Source organism: Aethalodelphis obliquidens, unplaced genomic scaffold (assembly GCF_003676395.1).
Source record: "Aethalodelphis obliquidens isolate GAN/ISIS:26980383/991018 unplaced genomic scaffold, ASM367639v1 scaffold116, whole genome shotgun sequence".
Classification (NCBI taxonomy): Eukaryota; Metazoa; Chordata; class Mammalia; order Artiodactyla; family Delphinidae; genus Aethalodelphis; species Aethalodelphis obliquidens.
Genome location: NW_020838060.1, coordinates 401,961 through 423,823, shown reverse-complemented (window position 1 = coordinate 423,823; position 21,863 = coordinate 401,961). Strand labels below are relative to the sequence as shown.

General features: G+C 39.4%; 1 protein-coding gene across 5 annotated transcripts in view; it reads right to left on the bottom strand.

Annotated features, from left to right (window-relative positions):
• The window catches only part of VPS45 (vacuolar protein sorting 45 homolog), an 81,990-nt gene that overhangs the window by 10,498 nt on the left and 49,629 nt on the right, over positions 1 to 21,863 (bottom strand). For 2 of the 5 annotated variants that reach the window (XM_027097752.1, XM_027097753.1), the window contains one exon: positions 4,831 to 5,466. The exons of the other annotated variants lie outside the window; for them this stretch is intronic. In XM_027097752.1, coding sequence (XP_026953553.1) covers positions 5,379 to 5,466 — 88 coding nt within the window. In that variant the 3' untranslated portion in view covers positions 4,831 to 5,378. Of the gene's footprint in view, positions 1 to 4,830; positions 5,467 to 21,863 lie in introns of those variants that run through there. 5 annotated transcript variants of the gene reach the window in all.

Sequence of the window (21,863 nt, the reverse complement as noted above, 5' to 3'; positions counted from 1 at the left end):
CCTTATTTGAGCCTCAGGAGAATAACCCTAAGTACGAGGTACATATTATGATCTCCATTGCACAGAGAGAAAAGTGAGATTCAGAATGGCTGAGGGATTTGCAGACACACTGTAAGTGCTGGCAGGAATAGAACTGTCTGTCTCCAGAGCCCTGGTCTGTTAGACCAAGTGGCTTTACAGACAAGCTCCAGGTGAGGCTTAAACTTCCTACTACCTGGTATCTCTCCCTGATGCACTGACACGTAAAAATTCCATCCTGTCTACCGCAATGCCCAGAGGATGCCCTAGCTGGGGAAGGCTCTGCTGATCACCCCTAAGCCAGATCTGCCTCAGAGCCCACACACCAGCATCTTGGTAACTTCATTTTTCTCCCAGTACCCATTTAACAGGAAGAGGAAAGTCAAGAAACCTAGGTTTGGGTACTAGTTTCATCACTGCCCCGTGGTCTTTGGTCAAGTCACTGAATTTCTTTGGGCCTCAGTTCCTCTACATATTAAGTAGTGACTGCCAATTCCATCAACAAGGAAAGATAGGGCAATATATGAGATAACCCATGAAAGTCCTTTAAAAATACAGTATTGCCCTCTAGGGCTAATTACTAAATAATAATGAGCTAACGAACACATTGCCTGGCATATGGTAGGCAGACAGTAACTTCAAAATGAATACAAATCCCTGGCACAGAGAAGCAGGGAAAAGAAAGAACCCCTTTTTTCAGAGATGTCTCAAGATAAAAGAAAATGTTGGCCAAATTAAGGAGTGGAGTGGTCTTGGCTTTTTCTGGTATCTGTCAAATAAAGGAGGGGGCTTCTCTCTTTTCTGAGGCCCCCTTTTCCCCTAATCCAATAATATTCCTCTTAACCTCTTTTCATTTACCATACTAATTAATTCCTGTATTTTAGACTCATATAGAAATGTACCCTTTCAAAATGCTCTCATATATCATTTAACTCTTTAGTGCCACCTTGTGAGGTATATATCAATAGAATAAATATTATTCCCACTTGGAAAATGAGGAAACAGGGCATGGCAAATCAACGGACTTGCCCAAGTTTACACAGCAAGTTACTGGCTAAATAGATTAGAATCCAGGTTTTCTGACTCCACTCTGTTTAGGTTTCATACACACACACACACACACACACACACTCTCTCTCCCCTTCCCACCATCTCTATTTCCCACCCTCTCTATTTAACAAGTGATTTAAAAAGAATGAGAAAATCCAGGGTATCTTCATAAGTAAGGAAGCAAAATGTCCCATCATACTGGTAAGAACACTACCCTGTTTGATCTTTTGAGGGCTTGCTTGCCAGGTAGATAGGAGTGGTTTGGACTCTTAGTTTAAATAGATTCTGGTTTATGGGGAAAAAAGTAATTCATGACTTGCCCCATCTTCCTTTCGTCAGCAAATACTTGAATATGTCCTGTATGCAAGGTACTAGGGTCCTATGTGCTATATCAGGCAGGAGCTGGAGCTTTGTGGAATATCAGGCAGAGGGACTCCTAAGAAATCAAAACCCTCCAAAGTAATTTTCAGATTCCAGAACAGATGCATGTGGGCTGGAGAACCTTCCCTGCCTATTTGCTCCTGGAGATGTTACATAAATCTCTGGTTTTCTCTCTCATTAACCTGCACCGCTGCACTGCCTCATCTTATCATCCTGCCCCTACCTTCCCTTACTTTGTCTCCCTTTGTCTTGCTACTCATCCCTCTTCCCATAAGGCATACTCCTCCCCTGTCCTGTTCTTCAAGCTTTACTTCTCTCTACCAGGTGAACCTTGTGGCACCTGACTTGGGTTCTATGAACTGAGACTATTTCTGAAGACCAACTCGAAAGTGAGAAATCTCAGAGTAACAACTTATGGGTTCCATTTCTCATTTTCACAGCACTGTCTCCTCAGTGAGCTTGACATTATCGCACACACAAACCACAAAAATAACTCAGATAACTCAATGTCCTTCTTTGGTGGAGATAAGATACTGGTGGGGGGAGCTTCCCTGGTGGCGCAGTGGTTGAGAGACCGCCTGCCGATGCAGGGGACACGGGTTCGTGCCCCGGTCCGCGAAGATCCCACATGCCGTGGAGCGGCTGGGCCCGTGAGCCATGGTCGCTGAGCCTGCGTGTGCGGAGCCTGTGCTCCGCAACGGGAGAGGCCACAACAGTGAGAGGCCCGCGTACCGCAAAAAAAAAAAAAAGATACTGGGGGTACTCATGGTGGGGTTACCTCCCTAACTGCATCACCATGGATAAGACACAACTGTCAGTAGCTTTATTCTTAAATTGACTATTTTATAAGTAACTCCACTTAAAGCGACGAAGAAGTGAGCCATCAGAGATAAGGATTTTGAATTGCTGCCTGCATATTTACTGGGCAAAAACTGTTATCCAAACAGTTGTTTACCTAAAAACAAGCACCTTGGCTTTTGTAGAGTAAATGGGACATAGAGGTTTTGACTAGGCACTTCAATCTCTGGAAGAGAGGTCATTAAAAGCATGAGACCTTAATTAGGGCTTCCCTGGTGGCGCCATGGTTGAGAGTTCGCCTGCCGATGCAGGGGACACGGGTTTGTGTCCCGGTCCGGGAGGATCCCACATGCCGCCTGCGCGTCCAAAGCCTGTGCTCTGCAACGGGAGAGGCCACAACAGTGAGAGGCCCGCGTACCGCAAAAAAATTTAAAAAAAGCATGAGACCGTAATTACAATGACGTTTTTAGGGACTTCCCTAGTGGTCCAGTGGTTAAGAGTCCACGCTGCCACGGGAGGGGAGCCCTGGTCAGGGAACTAAGATCCCACATGCCGCGCGGTGTGGCCAAAAGATTGAAAAAAAAAATGTTTTTAAAGGGAAAAAATAAAGGACCGGTAATAATGTAATCAGCTCTGTAAATCTTAAATAAAAATATGAATCTTTGATCCTTAATAAAGAAATGCCAACTTCTGGCATAAAACATCCTGAAGGTAAGGCTCATTTCTTAGACTTAAAAAATTTTTTTTTTTGGCTGCACTGCATGGCATGCGGGATCGTAGTTCCCTGACCAGGGCCCCCTGCAGTGGAAGCAAGGAGTCATAACCACTGGACCACCAGGCAAGTCCCTAGACTTCTTGATATTGTTAGCTGAGTAGGCACAATGGAAGCAGGTGAATAATGAGGAGAATGATATTAGAAAAATCTCTGTTCTTATTCCAGAGCTATCTTGCCAAGAGAAAGGCAAGCACAGGTAATCCTGCTTGGAGGAAGGAGGTTTCTGTTTATTTGAAAAGACTATGTAACTTGTAAAACGCTGCATTTAAAACTTGTCTCCCCTAGCCTTAAAAGTAAGGCTGCCTTACTTTTTTTATTATTAAAAAAAAACAACCAAAACAGAACAGAACTTATTAGATCTTAGCTCTTAGCTGTAATATAGACAAAAGGCTTAGGGCTTCGCATGAGTGTAAGGTGAAGAAACAATGGTAGAGAGTTGAGAGAGGAATGGGGAAAAGGGAGATGGATCCGATGACCCTTCACCTCTTCCCTCTACTTCTTGAACTGCTGATTAATGTAGTGGGAGGATGACAGGAATCCAACCATTTTGTGTAGTGATTTTGTATCCCCAACTTGGAGACAGCAGTCAATCTTATTTACTATTATTAGTCAAATTTCCTTCGATGGTTTACTATATACCAAAGTTCTAAGTGTTTTAAATGTATTCTCTCATTTCATTTAGTCCTTATGCTCCTATGAGGAGGTACTTTATTACTCTTTTTTTTTTTTTTTTTTTTGCGGTACGTGGGCCTCTCACTGTTGTGGCCTCTCCCGTTGCGGAGCACAGGATCCGGACGTGCAGGCTCAGTGGCCATGGCTCATGGGCCCAGCCGCTCCGTGGCATGTGGGATCTTCCTGGACCGGGGCACGAACCCGTGTCCCCTGCATCGGCAGGCGGACTCTCAACCACTGCACCACCAGGGAAGCCCTACTCTCTTTTTATAGATGAGGAACCTGAGCCACAGAGACTTAATAACATTCCCAAAGCCACATAACTTGACACAGATTTGAGCCTAGGCTATCTGATGCTAGAGAATGTTAATCAACATAAAAGGTCTAAAAAATTTATTACAAAGCACCAAAGAGGGACTGTGATATGATTTGAGCACACGATAATTTCCTGGTATTAATGACATTATCAGTTTCCACTGCTTTCAAGAGAAGTGAAATTGACACCAGTGGTTAAGAGTCCACGCTTCCACTGCAGGGGGCCCTGGTCAGGGAACTAAGATCCCACATGCCGCGTGGTGCGGCCAAAAGATTGAAAAAAACAAATGACGACTCCTTTTTAAATGAGTCATTTAAAATAAATAAATAAACAAACAAATAAATAAATTTATTTATTTATGGCTGCATTAGGTCTTAGTTGCTGCACGGGGGCTTTCTCCAGTTGCAGCGAGCGGGGGCGACTCTTCGTTGCAGTGTGTGGGCTTCTCATTGCAGTGGCTTCTCTTGTTGCAGAGCACGGCCTCTAGATGCATGGGCTTCAGTAGTTGTGGCATGTGGGCTCTAGAGCACAGGCTCAGTAGTTGTTGCGCACGGGCTTAGTTGCTCTGCGGCATGTGGGATCTTCCCAGCCCAGGGATTGAACCCAAGTCCCCTGCATCGGCAGGTGGATTCTTAACCACTGTGCCACTAGGGAAGTCCCATTGACACCAGAATTTATTATTTGTCTTGACAGACTTTAAATATCCTTTGGGTAGAGGCAATGCCTTCTCTAAGTTTTGTGTAAAGCCAGCTCATGCCTCATCACATAAATTCCCATAAATAGTTATTAACCCCAAAGAAACAAAAACAAATCACTTGTATCTTTTCACAAAATGGATTTTTATTGTAGTCATACATGGTTTCTCAGTACCACAGAAAATTGCAATTTAGGGACAATTTTTGGATGGTTCTTACAGAAATATGATGGGTTTTCAGAAATGAGTTGTTCAGGAATGTGGTTAATGAAAAATAAAAGGGGTCAAGAGAAGAGTCTACAGTATGTGCATCTAATTTTTACTTTTTAAAACTCCTTTAAGCTCTGATAACCCTTTTCTCAAGTAAGATCCCAACAAAATTTGCCAGAAACTGAGGTGATTGTGCTATCAAATACAAGGAATACATTTAGTTATTTGATAAAGAAAACATGAGAGAAGTGTGTTGGAATGGGCTCAGACTTATTCTCAACTCACCACTGGAGTCTTGGTGTCTGTGCCAACAGTTCAGGAATCAGCAGGCTACCTGGAGATGGGTTATAACAAGAAGCACAAAGCCCAAGGCTCTTCTCCAACACCCCTCTGGTCAGTGGAGAAAGCCTGCAGCGAGGCAAGAGGGGAAGTTGCACCATTCTTCTCACCTCTCCATCACCATTTCATCTTCTGCTTGCTAACCTTGATGTAACTTGAGAGCTGTCCTTGCTTCGGCTGTGCAGTCCAGAAGCCAGAACTTCCTCTAGGAAACTGACCAGTAGACTTGAGGTTACTCAAGGGAAAAAAAAAAAAGCATCTCCAAAACAGAATGTCTTGCTCATGACATTTAACTAGATGAAAGGTTATCATGAATGGAAGAAGCACTGGTCTGATATTTGGGTGCAGAATAGAAGCATCAGTTGAGCACTAAAACATCCAGACTAGAAGGAGAACCCCTTTGTGCGCGTCCCCAGGGTTCTCACTGTGTCTTTTAGCGTTAAACTTGTGAGATCTGTTAAGACTAATATTTCAAGTTTGCAATTTCTAGTCAGGAACCCAGAAGTTTTAAGGGCAAGGCTACTATCAACTCAGAACATGTTCTATCAGCACCTCTTATCTAAACTCTTGAAACTGCCTCAGAACTTGTATTGTGCCTCTAGTCTTTTCTTTATCCAGTCTACTCTCCAAAGTGGCACCAACTTTCTAAGATACAGATTATATCCTGTTGCATACTCTCCCCTCTTCTGCTTTAAAACCTTTCTTTTGCTTACAGAATAATACAGATTAAAATTCAAGGCCCTTCATAATGTGGCCTCCTAATAATACTTGTATTTCTTTTGTTCTGAGAACTGGTTTGAGCTGTGTGTGTGTATACATATAAACGTAGTATGTGTATATATGCTATTATCCTCATTTAAAAAAATGAAGAAACCAAGCTATAGAGAAGTTAAGTGACTTGCTAAGATCACAAAAGCTAGTTAGTGTCTTAGCTGGGATTCAAACCCAGCTCTAGAATCTGTGCCCTTCAGTACCACACAATACTCTCACTTGTCTGGTTCTATCTCCCACCAACCATGCAGCCTATGTGCCTTCCATGCCCAACCACTCACTGTTCCCTAAACATGTCCTGAGCTTCCATACCTTTATGCTTTTGCTCTTATTATGTCCTGTGTCTGAAATGATAGAGGACATTTGTCTGATGAAATCCCTTTTATCCTTTAAGGCTGAGGATTAAAAGCCACCTTTTCTGTGAAGCTTTCCCAAACTCTCCTCCATGCTGAACTAATCACCCCCATCATTATTATCACTTTGTCCTAGTGCTATTTTAGCACCATATTATTATTAATTAGGTACTCTATACATTATTGATGCCAAAATAGACTGTGAGTTATTTAGGGTGGGACTAACACTTATTCATCTTGGCTCTCCAGGGTTTACCACAGAGGCTGACACCTAGTAGGTACCCAATAAAGGTATACGGAATAAATGAAGTAATTAAAATAGCTACCCATTGGCAAGAAAGCCTTCTCTATAACACAGGAGTTTTGGGGGTATTACTTATAAGTATGCCGGACTCGTTCTCAGGATACAGATCTATAGCAGATTGAGGGTTGGAGAAATGACCAGGTACCTTATTATTACCACAGCTGTGCAGTCTTAGACCTGGAAGATTCTAGGCTTAGAAAATTTAAATTCCAAACTCCTTTGCAAAAGAAGAAAATAGTAAAGTAGAGGGAAAGGAGCAGAAGCTAAATTCATCTATTCCTCTACTGAACACCTCTGTTAATACTGGCACCTCTGTCTAGCCTGGCTCTTTGGCCAGTTGGACAGGAGACACTTTGAGGCCAGAAAACAAGTGTCAGGAAATGAGGCAGCATTGCCTTTCTTTTTTGAAAGATAACACAGAAGTTATTGATTAGGGACTTTTAGTAAGAATGAAACAAATATGCTGGGAAACCCTATAGGAATTTATGAGGTGATCTTTGCTTCACATGAGACTCCTACATGTGCAAAGGAAAGGAGTAACTTTCCTGAAATTATACTTAAAGATCCTCCTCTGTGTATCAACAAGACCCCACATTCTTTTTTTTTTTAATTTTAGGTATCTATTCTTTTTTAAAAAAATTAATTTTATTTATTTATTTATTATTTTTGGCTGCGTTGGGTCTTTGTTGCTGTGCACAGGCTTTCTCTAGTTGCAGACAGCAGGGCTACTCTTTGTTGCAGTGTGTGGGCTTCTCACTGGGGTGGCTTCCTTGTTGCGGAGCACGGGCTCTAGGCGCGCAGGCTTCAGTAGTTGTGGCTGGCGGGCTCTAGAGCGCAGGCTCAGTAGTTGTGGCGCACGGGCTTAGCTGTTCCGCAGCATGTGGGATCCTCCTGGACCAGGGCTTGAACCCGTGTCCCCTGCAATGGCAGGCGGATTCTTAACCACGGCGCCACCAGGGAAGCCCAAGACCCCACATTCTTGACTGCAAAGAGAAAACACTATTTATATTTGCCAGGCCTAATTTTGTTCCCCAGGGCCATTGTGGCTTTTTAAAAAGTATCTATTTGGGGACTCTGATGAGTCATTGCAGAATGCTTTAAAAATTATAGGTGATGAACATATTGGTATCTGTACCCCAAACTTTAGACTATGTTTAAAAACAACAAAAAAGAATGATTTTTCTTTTCTAGATTTGTTTTAAATCAGTCTTACTTAAAAAGCAAACTCAGAAATCCCCTTCCCCTGTGGTACTATAATCCAATTCAATTCAGCTCAGTTCAATTAAATTTAACCAGTATTTACTGAGCATCCATTATGCGGTAGGCACTGAACTAGGTGTTCATATGAACACTTGTTATGACTCCTAACTTTAAGGGGCTCTCAGAGAGATACACAATCACAATGCAACATGAGGGATGGTATACACAGTGATGGTACCAGGAGCTAATCTAGTGGATTAGCACTATTGCTTGCCTTGGTTTGTGCTGTCATCAAGGGTGCTTTCCCAGCTCTATGTAGAGAAGGAAGGTGGGCAGAAAAAATCCCTGATTTTAAAAAGTCAACCTCAAAAAGTCTTGCATCACACATTGAAAAACAAGTTTCTTCACTTTTAAGTCTTTGGTAAGGGACTAGACACTAACATTTATAGGATTTTAAATTTTAATTACTAAAATAATTGAGCTGAACAACTGTGTTCCTAAACAAAGCTACATATTATAACAAAACTCTATCTATCTATCTCCTCTTTTTTTTACTATACTCCACAGATAGAAATTACATGTGAGTTTCTTATTATAACAAAGACATTGCGGGAATTTAGAATCAAATCTGAAGAGTGGTATGATGAAAAAAATGAATGGACGTTCTGGGGGGCAGGAAAATAGAAAAAGACTTACAGGAAAATAATGAGAAAAAACCCCGAGATATTTGCCTTAATGGAGTAATAAGCTTCTAATTATAGCCAAATACTTAGCTGGAACATAGGAATTAGTGAGAGAGAGGGATAAGATGGAACTTTTATTTTTTTTTTTAAGACTTATTATTATTTATTTTATTTTTGGCCTTGTCGGGTCTTAGTTGCGGCACACGGGATCTTTTGTTGCGGTGCGTGGGCTTCTCTCTAGTTGTGGCGTGCGGGTTTTCTCTTCTCTAGTTGTGGCCCACAGGCTCCAGAGCACGCAGGCTCTAGCTGGGGCATGCAAGCTCAGTAGTTGTGGTGCGTGGGCTTAGTTGCCCCGCAGCATGTGGGATCTTGGTTCCCCGACCAGGGATGGAACCCATGTCCCCTGCATTGTAAGGCAGATTCTTTACTACTGGACCACCAGGGAAGTCCCAAGATGGAACTTTTTCTTTTTTTAACATCTTTATTGGAGTATAATTGCTTTACAATGTTGTGTTAGTTTCTGCTGTATAACAAAGTCAATCAGCTGTATGTATACATATATCCCCATATCCCCTCCCTCTTGCGTCTCCCTCCCACCCTCCCTATCCCACCCCTCTAGGTGGTCACAAAGCACCGAGCTGATCTCCCTGTGCTATGCAGTATCTTCCCACTAGCTACCTATTTTACATTTGGTAGTGTATATATGTCAGTGTTACTCTCTCACTTCGTCCCAGCTTACCCTTCCCCCTCCCCGTGTCCTCAAGTCCATTCTTTACATCTGTGTTTTTATTCCTGTCCTGCCCCTAGTTTCTTGGAAAGTTTTTTTTTTTTTTTTTTAGATTCCATATATATATGTCAGCATATGGTGTTTGTGTTTCTCTTTCTGACTGACTTCACTTTGTATGACAGACTCTAGGTCCATCCACCTCACTACAAATACCTCAATTTTGTTTCTTTTTATGGCTGAGTAATATTCCATTGTATATATGTGCCACATCTTCTTTATCCATTCACCAAGATGGAACTTTTAATACCTCAAAATACTGATTACAGTTGTCAGAGCTACCGCTGTGTTTTATACCTCTTTGCTTTTTGCACACACTATTCCCTCTGTCTAGAAAGCTGTCTCATCCCTCTCGCATTTTATCTAGTGGAACGATGCATCTTTTAAAACCCAACTCGCTCTCACAATATTCCTCTAGGAATTTATTTGTTTACATGTCTATTTTCCATGTAAGCCTATGAGTTTTTTGAGGGTACAAGTAATACATGAATACATTCCTTTTGTAAAAGTTTTATATAGTATACATAAAGCTCAAGTCTTCCATGACTCTTCTTCTCCCCATTAGTCTCTCTAGAGATAACAATTTGATCAACAGACATTTATTAAGCACCTATGTGCCAGACACTGTTCCAGAAGCTGTGAATATAGCAGTAAGTGAAGTAAAAAAAATTCTGCTCTCATGGAATTTATATTCCACTGGGGGAGGAGGGAAGATAAGCAAAACTGATAAGTAAAATATAATAATAATGGTGAAAACATATCACTTACTATATGCGAGGTACTATTCTAATGAGATAGAAACTATCCTATTTTACAAAGAAATTGAGGCACAGGAATCAAGTCTTATATCTTGAAAGCGACCAGGTTGGGATGCAAACCCAGACAATCTTGTTCTCTTATTCAAGAGAACTCTCTCTAGTATGTTAGATGAAGAAAATGCTATGGAGAAAAATAAAGCAGGTTTTAAGGAGACTTGGAGGTGATAGTGGTGGTGTGAGATTTTAAATCTAGTGGTCAAGGAAGACCTCACTGAGAAACTGACATTTGAGCCAAGACTTGAATAAGGCAATGGAAGACATATCTGGGAGAGGAGCAAGCACAAGGGGTCCAAGGCCTGGTATGTTCAGGGAACAGGAAGGAGGCTGGTGTGGCTGGAGTAAAGTTGAGTAGTAAGAGATGAGATTAGAGAGATTAAGGGAAGGGGATGGAGGGGAGTGTGAAGATGAGATCATGTAAGGCCTGGTAAGGATTGTAAGGATTTTGATTTTTACTTTAAGTAAGATGGGAAACATCTGGAGGGTTTTGTGCAGAGATGTGACATGCCCTGAATTACATATTTTCTCAGGATCGCTCTACTGCTGTATTGAGAACAGACTATAGGGGTTAAGGGTAAGGCAGTTGTAATGATCCCGATGGGAAGTGATGGTGGCATGAACCAGGTTGGTAGTGGTGAGGGGGCATCAGATTCTGGACACACTTTGAAGGGAAGGATCACAAGATTTACTGGTAAATCAAGATGTAGGTGAGAGAAAGAGGGGAGTCACGAAGACAACAAGGTTTTTGGCCTAAGAAATTAGAAGAATGGATAAGTCTGAGGGGTATTATATTTAAGAAGAAATATCAGAAGCTTGGTTTGATCATTGTTAAATATGGATGTTTATTAGACATTCAAGTGGAAGTGTCAAATAGTTAGATATATAAATCTGGAGTCTGGGGGAGAAGCTCAGACTAAAAACAGAGGTTCTCAATGGGGAAGGGTGTGATTTTATGCCCAGAGGACATCTGGCAATGTCTGGAAACATTTTTGGTTGCCATAACTGCTGGGGTGCTACTGGCATCTGGTGTGTAGAGGCCAGGGATGTTGCTGACCATCCTATAATGCACAGGACAGTTCCCCACAACAAAGAATTGTCTGTCCTCAAATACTAACAGTGCTGAAGTTGAAAAACTCTAGACTAGAGATGTAAATCTGGGAGTCATTAGACGATAAAATTTAAAGCCACGAGACTACATGGGAGTGAAGCGCAAGGACAGAGTTCCAGGGATTCCAAAAACAGGAGAAATGAACAAAAGAGACAGAGAAGGAATGGCAAGTGAGGGAGGAGGACTAGGCGAGTACAGTCTCGGGAAGCCAAGTGACAAAAGTCTTTCAAAATGAAGGAACTGATCAACTGTGTCAAATGCTGCTGCAAGTAAAATGAGTACTAAAAGGTGACTCTGACTTTAGCCATGTGGAGATCCCTGGAACCACAACAGAAGCAATTGTGGGGATTGATGGGCATGAAAGCCTGAATGGAGTGGCTTAAGAGAAGAGGTAAGGTTTAAAAGAAGGTGGAGGTTTAAGAGAATATATAAGGAGAGGAATCAGAGGCAGTGAGTAAAAACAACTCTTGAAGAATTTTGCTATAAAAGAGAACAGAGAAATAGTATAGAATGTGGAAAGAGATAGGAGGTTAATAGAAGGTTTTTAAAGATGGGGAAAAATCCTAGCATGTTTCTATGCTTCTGTGAATGATCCAATAGAGTGGGAAAAACCCATTCAGGATTGAGAGAGGAGCAGGTTTGGAGTGATGCCCTGGGGTAGGTGAGGGGATGCAATCTGGCGCCCCAGTAGGAAGGCTGGGCTTAGCCAGGAGCATTCTCCACTGCGATGTGAAGGCAGAGGATAGCAGCAGTAGTGGGAGCTGTGCAAGTTCTCTTCTAATGACTTCCCTTACCAGTTAATGTACACCTCGAGTAATATCTTCTTGATGTGTGTATCCTTAGTATAAAGTAGATGTTGAATTAAGTATTTGCTGAAGGAATACATGAATCAGATTCATATTTTTTAAAGAAGTTAAGACCTCAGCTTAAATGTCACCTATCATGCTATACTTTTGCTAAATATTCAACAGCAATTTTGTCAGGAGTAAGGAAAAAGTCTGGCTTTCAACATTTATGTCGGAAAGTATTAGGAATCTCACGCACACACATCATCTTGCTCCTCACTGGATGTATATACTTTACCCAGAAAGAACTCATTATTTCTGAAATGGGCTGTGCCTTTCCCCACCACCTCCTGTCCTCAATTATGCTGTTTTCTCAGTCCTGAATGCTCTTTCTCCCTATGGAAATCCAACGTACTCTTTAAGGTCTAGCACAAATGCTCTCTCCACTGTGAAGCATTTCCTGATTACTCTGCCAGAGTTAATTATATCTATTTTGGATGCATTTTATTTAACTTACATACATTAACACTTCTCAAATTTCTGTTCCTAAGAACCCCTAACAACAGAAGACAATGAATCTATTAGTCCTGAGGGTACAGTCCAAATTGGTTTACCAGCTTACATCTTTCTTTGATATTTCTTTGGTATTTTGTTTTAAAAATACATAACAATTTTGTTATTTTTCATAAAAGGACCTTTTAAATTTCAACATAAACATATTTTTGACAAGGAATTTAAATTAAATTCCAGTTAAATTATTTAATTCTACCCCTGAACATCCCCTCTCCCCGGCAATTCTAAGAAAACAGACACTCCAAAAGATGTGTCATGTTTATTTGGTGCCTTTGTGTGTCTCTGGTACTAATCATATCCTAATTTGAGAAATACAGATTTGTTTAAGTCCCCTATCTGGACATAAGATCATCGAAGATAGGGACATCTTATTTTCTTTGTATTTTAGGCCCTGCTTTGGAAGTGTACTTTATATAAAGCAGCTACTTAATAAATATCTTCCCTCTTGCTCCCAAACAGTATAATCATAACATTCTGTCAATATCCTTGGCTCACATTTTTTTCTTGCTGCTCTCTGACTGAAGCAATAGTAATAGCAATAGTAAACAAAACAAAACAAAAAACCAACAACTCAAATATCTGTGGACAGGTGAATGGAGAAGCAAGCTGTGGTAATGTTCACACAGTGGAATGGTACACAGCACCGACAAAGGAATGAACAAGGTTACATGGAACAATACAGATGAATCTTAGAAGCATGTTGAGTGAAAAAGTATGATACAATTTTTTTATTAAGCTCAAAAATAAGTAAAACTAAACAGTGCATTGTTTAGAATTAGTGATAAAAATACAACTCTCCCCATCAAAGCAAGGGAATTAAACACAAAATTTAGGATAGTGCTTACTTGTTGTAGGGAGATAAAGGATGTAATTTCAGCAGATCACACAGATAGATCCATGTTATTGGCAATTTTCTAGTCCTTAGGTGAAGGATCCAAGGGTATTCATTATATTTTCTAACTTATATTTACACATACTCTTTAATAAAAACATTATATTAAGATAGAATTAAGAAAAAAAGTTATATCTATAGGATTTCTATACTCTGAAGTTTCTCACAATCTTTAGCATGCTAATGTGAATATCTCTCCTTTCCAGGAGGATACAGTGATTTTTCCAAACTTAGCTGGCTAAGAATCTTTTTAAATGGAATATCTATCGATATCTCCCCAAACAAATTTTCTATAGAACAGACCTTGGGAAACACTGAATTAAGATATAAAATATTTCCTTGATTATAACCAATTCCATTGAGGTTACTTTACCCTATGATACTTTCTTACAAACAGTGTAACTGCCTATTAAAAACTGTAGCTACTCCTTCCCAGTTCCCACCTTAGTACTGGACACCTGATTTATGAAAAAACAAAAAGCAAAGCAAAGCAAAACAAATAAATAGGAGCCCTTGGTCCTACTTCCTCTCCCCCTGTGAAGATACAGAACAAAAAAGCAACCAATGGGATTCTGCATGTATCCAGCACTGTGCCTGTGTCATTCATTGGAGTATCATGCGAGGAGAAAGGACTATCCTCATAGTCCACAGGGCAAGAGATGGACTCCTCAAAGACTGAACTGCCTGTCGTATCAGTTTCGTAAAGATATGAAAGGAGGTTATCATCTGAGAATGAAGAGAGCTACAGATGTACTTTCTCACCACTGGGAACATTCAAGACCACGTCAATTTGTCAGAGCAACCACAACTACAGGAGTAGAATGGTGACCGCCATACCAAAACAAACAAAGAAACAAACAACCCCCCCAAACCCAACAGGAAACAAAGCTCCAAATTACCTATCTGTAGCAAACATGGATGTTGAAGACTCTGTGCAAGTCTATTAATTATAGAGGTACTGAGTCTGGAGGCTTCAAAGGGGAAATTTGTGTGAGCACAAATGGAAACCAAGTTACTAAAGCTTTTTCTCCAAAGACCACAAAAGTCACCTGGCAATTGGACTACCGTCAGAGTAAATTCTACCACTGCCCCAGTATATTCCTACCTGGCATAATAATATAATTCTGCTCTCGAATTACGTTAAAGTAGTTTTCAAAACAAGTGATTTTGGAAGTATGGGTGACAATAGAGGTGGTGACAATGAGTATCCAAAGTTTTTTTTTTTTTTGCAGTACGCGGGCCTCTCACTGTTGTGGCCTCTCCCGTTGCGGAGCACAGGCTCCGGACGCGCTGGCTCAGTGGCCATGGCTCACGGGCCCAGCCGCTCCGCGGCGTGTGGGATCTTCCCGGACCGAGGCACAAACCCGTGTCCCCTGCATCGGCAGGCGGACTCTCAACCACTGTGCCACCAGGGAAGCCCCCAATGTCTTTTTTACTTTATTTTCCCCAAGTGTAATAGTAATAACAACAGCAGCAGCAAGCAACACATATTAAGTAAGTGCTTACCCTGTGCCAGATTCTCCTCTAATATTTTATATATATCACCCAATCATCATAACAGTGATATAAGGAGCTATTATTATCTCCATTTTACAGTTGAGAAAACTGAGGCCCAAAAAAGTTAGATAATTTGCCTAAGGTCATACAAGTGGACATATGGCAAAACTAGGATTTAAAAAAGGTAGTCAGTCTGTCACTAGAGGCCTTGCTCTTAATTGCTGTGCTACACTGCCTCTTAGACCAAAGAGTACAATAAGGTGATTTATAAATAACAGGTCTCATTCAAGCCCAGAAGTTCTAATGATAATCCTAGTGAAAGAACTTATGTCCTAAAGGACACATCATTCAATTGGGGAAGGTAATACAGTTTTGCAGGAGTGTGTAGAGGCTAATCAACTACATACTTTACTACTTAATAATCCCAAGGGACATCAATTGACCTTTAAAAATTTGTACAACATCTTTCTCATCATTAAAAAACATTAAAATGTAGATAACATAGGAAATAAAGAGGTAAACGAGTCTCTCGTGTGTCACTACACAGGATTAGCATTTTTGAGCTTTTCCTTTCATTTAAAGTTTTTTATTGTCTAACCCAACAAATCCTGAAACAAATATGCAACCACTGGATAGGGTCTTACATACCACACAAAAAGGCACATCCTAGAAACTTGTAAAAGATATCATTTTCCTAAACTGCAACCTTCTGGCTGCAAGAGACAGAAACCCATTCAAACTAGCTTAAGCAAAAGAAAAAAAGTGTACTCAACGACATGGGGGTGGGGGTCTATCACTGAACCAGTGTAAGATCAGTGCCTCATAAGGGGCTGGAATCTGGAACTGGAGGCTGCTTTGAAACCAGACAGTACATACCTCTCTGAATCTGTCTCTATTTCTGACTTTTTCATTTATTGGTCTCTTCTTTTAGCTTTGCATTATTCATCTGCTTCTTTCTTCTTTCTTTTGAGTTGAAGTAAAATATTTTTAACTAATTTTCTCCATACAAATTGATGATTTTTTTCTTTTCTTTAATCTATTTTTAAAAAAATTATTAGTTTTATTTATTTTTTGGCTGCGTTGGGTCTTTGTTGTTGCGTGCAGGCTTTCTCTAGTTGTGGCGACTGGGGGCCACTCTTCGTTGCAGTGCGCAGGCTTCTCATTGCGGTGGCTTCTCTCATTGCAGAGCACGGGCTCTAGGTGCGTGGGCTTCTGTAGTTGTGGCTCACAGGCTCTAGAGCACAGGCTCAGTGGTTGTGGCGCTCGGGCTTAGTTGCTCCAGGCTTAGTTGCTCTGTGGCATGTGGGATCTTCCTGGACCAGGGCTCAAACCCGTGTCCCCAGCATTGGCAGGCAGATTCTTAACCGCTGCACCACCAGGGAAGTCCCAAATTGATGATTTTTAAAAATTTGTTTATTTTTAAGAATCAGGAGCAGTTAACTTCAGGGTTGGAAGGGCATGGTGTGAAGCTATAAACGTAAAATTTTTCTGGCTGGCAAATTAGTATTTAAGCATCTTAAAAATGTTAATATTCTCTGATGCAGTAATTTCATCTCAACATTGCTAGTAGTGCATTGAATCTAGGATCCCAAAAATCTGAACCTGAATTCTAGCTTTGCACTTCCTTGCTCTATGACCTAAGGCAAACTACTTAATTGTCTTCTCTTAATGTTTCAGTTTCTTCACTTGAAAATTGGAACCACAAGAATATTACCTTTCGGATCATGAAGATTAAATGAGATAATATATGAAATGAAGTCAGAAGATTGTCTGGCATATAGTACATGCCCAATTACTATTATCCCAAGTGAACAAATGGACAAGTGTGTAAAGATGTATATAAAATCATGTTTGTTATAGCACTGTTTATAAGAGTAAAAAAAATATAAACAATGAATATAAAAAAATATTTGTTTTGTTCACTGCCATATATCTAGTCTCAAGATAGCTCTTGGAATACATAGGTGCTCAGTAAGTACTTGCTGAGTGAACAAAAAACTGAGGATTGGTTAAATAAGTTGTGGCACAATCGGACAATAGAATGCTATTCAGTTATTAAAAATGACATATATAAGTATTTTCATTGAAAGTACACGTATAGTATATTCCACTTTATTTAAACATACATGTGTATACATTAATAGGAAAAAACCTAAAAGGGCATACATCAAGATGGTTGATATTTCCAATGGTGTGATGGTGGTAGTATGAATATTTTTATTATCTTATTTTTGCTTAACTGTATTAAACTTTTTTCCTATAAGGATTACGTATTGATTTTGTAACAAAACGATATTTTTAATTAAAAAATATGTTTCAATGTACAAATAAATTGGAATCAGGGGACACAGATTTGAATCTTGGGTTAAATTTAGTTTTTTAAAAGAGCATCTTGTTACAGTTATTCATTTATATGCCTATTTTTCCATTAGACACTGAGATCTTTAACGACATAGAATATGTCTTCATCTTTCTAACACCTTGCACAGTACTTTACACATAACAGTGCTCAATAAATGCTTGTCAGTGACAGGTGATACACTCCATCACAGCTCTTGGCAATGGTGTTTTAACACTTTGGTTACAGGAGAAAAGTAAACTCTCCCAAAAATCTCTACCAAGAGATGGTAGATGGTGATGGTTCCAACAGTTTCAAAACTGATTCTGAAATACCTACAAGTGAAGAAGTGTCCTCTGAATTCCTCTTCCTTTGAAATGTAAATTCTGTCACAGGATCCTAATTTTTCAGTAAATAATTCAGAGATCAAACCAACTCGTGGTTATAGGAGAAGGTCCAAGTCTCTAGTGTTACTTGTTTAGGTAGAAATCTATATAGAACCTGTTGATAATATGAATCGGCATCCTCCCAGCTTCGAATCTATCTACAGAAATTCAAAATGCTAACTGTTTTCTAAGCTCTAAACTGTACTCTCTACAAAAAAACACTAATGTCCGGACTTTGTCAGAATTATATTATTACCAAAGTTCAGGCATCATCTCGGGTAGTAATGAAACTAACAGCTGCCACTAGTTAATCAAGTTAGTCATTTTTATCCAAAGGGCAACACTGTCTTAAATCTCATTCTTAATTATCTCTGGATGACAGAAATCTTTAAACAAAACTAAATGATTCCTTACTTTTATACTGTTTTTTCTCTGCTTTGGTTTACAATATTTTTTAGTAGGCAGAAAGCTTCACATATTTTCCATTTGATAAAAACATATTTTGCTATCTTGTGACATTTATAAGCAAGGGATTTAAAAAAATTGTAGCTAGGGCTTCCCTGGTGGCGCAGTGGTTGAGAGTCCGCCTCCCGATGCAGGGGACGCGGGTTCGTGCCCCGGTCTGGGAAGATCACACATGCCGCGGAGCGGCTGGGCCCGTGAGCCATGGCCGCTGAGCCTGCGCGTCCGGAACCTGTGCTCCGCAACGGGAGAGGCCACAACAGTGAGAAGCCCGCGTACCGCAAAAAAAAAATTATAGCTAGATAAATCTTCCTAAAATATTATTTCAACTGAGTGCCCAGACTGGAAACAAACTGAGTTCAATTCCAGCTTTGCCACTTACTTACTAGCTCTATGACTTTGGGCAAAGTACTTAACTACTCTAAGTCTCATCTGAAAAATAAGGTTGATGATAATAATAAAAATACCTACCTCACTGGGTTGTTATGAGAATTAAATAAAAATTTAATGAATAAAGCAGCACTATCCAATAGAAATGCAAAGGAAGTCACAAATGTGAGTGGCTATGTAATTTTAAATGTTCTAGTAAGCACATTAAAAAGGTAAAAAGAAATAAGTAACGTCAATTTTAATAGCATATTTGACTTAATCCATATATCTAAAACATTATCAACTTAAAAAATTATTAATGAGATATTTTACACTTTTTGTGTACTAAGTCTTTGAAATCCAATATGTATTTTATACTTGGGCACACCTCAAACTAGACTAGCCACATTTCAAGTGTTCAATAGTTACAAAGGCTAGTGGCTACATTTTGGATAGCACGGGTATAAAGTATTAAAACAGTGTCTAACACATAGTATATGCTAAATAAATTTTACTTCTTAGTGTCATCATAATCCCCTCTTAGGAGTTGCTATGGATCAGTGTTTTTCAAATCATGTGCTCATAACACCAGCTAATATCTGGTGGTTCTAGGGCATGTCACTAAATAACACTGAAATACATAGTAAGAAAACTATTTCTTTTTATCTATCTTTCTAACCATATCAAGGAAAAAATGTCAGTTTGGTACTACAGTGCTTTGTTTTTTAAAATTTTAATTTTTTAATTGAGATATAATTCATAGGCAATAAAATGTTCCACTTTTAAGGATATCATTTGATGATTCTAACAAATGTATACAGTCATGTAACCATCTTCTTGATCAAGATATAGAACACTTGCAACACCTGAGTTAGGGCTTCTAAAAAAATCAAGAAACTAAAAAAAACCCTCAATAACAACAAGAGCCATGAAGTCAGCCCCATGCCCTTGAATATATAATATCAAACTGCTTTCCAGAAAAGTTATGGATTTACGCTTCTACTAGCAATATTTGAGACTGCCTCACTGTACATTTATCTTGAGGAAATATTCAGAGATAGGACAAGGGTTTATCAATATACAAGATGGTTACTGCAGTATTTATATCAAGCAAAAAATTGTAAACAATCTAAATGTCAAATGGTAATGGTTAAACAGAGATACGTCCTTAAAATTGAAACTATAGAGCCATTAGGATCATTTTAAGTAATTTTAATAACATGGTAAAATGTTCTCAGTATAATTAAAAGTGGGCAAAGCAAGTACAAAACTTTATAGACAATGTAATGTGATCCTTATTACATCAAAAACAAACATAACACACACAAAACTCAAAAACCTTCAGGTAAAGAAAAAAACACTAGGAGAAAATATACCAAAATATTAACAGTGGTTAGCTCTGAGTTGTGTGGTAGTATGAATGATTTTGACTTTTATATTTAATTTTTTTATTACAATGAGCATGAATTACTTGCGGGGGTGGGGGGAGCCTATTTTTATTCATCTGTCTTTGCTAGTTAGAGAGAAAATAACTGAAGAATGAGACCATTAATTATTGTGCAGGCTTGTTAATGAGGGTTTATTTGAATCCAGAAGTGTTATAGAGAACCTACTATGTGTAGTCATTATTATTGGTTTGAAAGGGAATCTGGCAGTAAGAGGATTGTTGATCTAGGTTTACTTTTCCTCCTTGTCAAAAGTCTTAAGAAAGTACTGAACTGACTGACAGCACTGGGGAAGACTAAAGAGCTCTCTTCATCCACAGTTCAGGCAGGGCTCAGGTAATGTTGGCAGCACTACTAATACATTCACCTCATCTCCCTTTTCTACTCCACTTCTATCCTGTTTCTGAGAAGACAGAGGGATTTCTTCTATTGGGAGAACAATTCCATCCGTACTGATCTGGTTCTTGGCCTCTCAGCTCACACAGCTAACCTAACATGTCAACTGCTGCCAGCAAGGACCAGAACTCTTTAACACTGATTGACTTGTGAAGAGATAAGGCAAAAGCCAGCTCAAAACCCAAACCAAGGTGCTCATTTATTTGCAAGGTACGATCATGTGCTTCAGAAACACAACAAGAATAATGACTCAGTAGATGAATGCATAATGGGTATAGTTCATTTATATATGTCTAGGAAACTTGCATTTTTATAATAACCCATATTCATTCTGAATATTTTAAGATAAATAATACTTCTCAATTCATATTAACTTGATCGCCAGGGTGATCCTGCTAAAATATAAGTCAGATGTCATGGTTCTACTCAAAACTCTATAATACACACAAAAACTTGTACACAAATGTATATAGCAGCATTATTCATAATAGCCAAAAGGTGGAAATGACTCAAATGTCCATCACTGACATATGGATAAACAAAATATGGTATTTCATTTCACACAATGAAATATTATTCATCCGTAGAAAGGAAAGAAGTATTGATCTAGGCTACGACATGGATGAACCTTGAAAACATTATACTAAGTAAAAGAAGCCACTCACAAAAGACTATATATTGTATGATTCCATTTATATGAAATGTCCAGAACAGGGAAATCTATAGAGACAGAAAGTAGATTAGTGGTTCCTTAAGGCTGGGGGACTCTTTCTGAGGTGATGAAAATGTTCTAAAATTGACTGTGGCGGTAGTTGCACATATCTGTGAATATACCAAAAACCAATGAATTGTATACTTTAAAGGGGTGAATTGTATGGTATATGAATTTTACTTCAATAAAGCTGTTAAAAAAAACCCAATGTCCTACAATGCTCTCTAACTCATAGTGAAAACCAGTCCTCAAAAGAGTCTACAAGGCCGTCCACGATCAGGTGCCTGATACTTCCCTGACTGCAACCCCAGACTCTTCAGTCTCCTTGAATACACTGCATGATCCTGCCTTAGGACACAGCGTTGCTGTGCCTGAGATTCTCTTCCCCGCATCTGTTTTTGGCTCATTCCCTCAGCTCCTCCAAGTCTTTGCTCAAATCTCTTCTTAATGAGGCCTTTCCCGATACCATACTGAGCAGTGTGACTGAACCCTACTGCCTCTATGCATTACTGATTTCCCTTCACCTTGCTCTGCTTTTTTCCCCCATAGAATTTATCATCTTCTGATTTACTATAAAATATACTTATTTATTAAGTTATTGTTTATCTCTGTCTCTCTCTGCATTAAAATGTAAGCTTCTTGAGGATTAGGATCTTTGCTTTTATTCACAGAGGTATTCCAATATTCAGTAAATATTTGCTGAAAGAGTGAATGAACTATTGACTATGCTCTTCTCA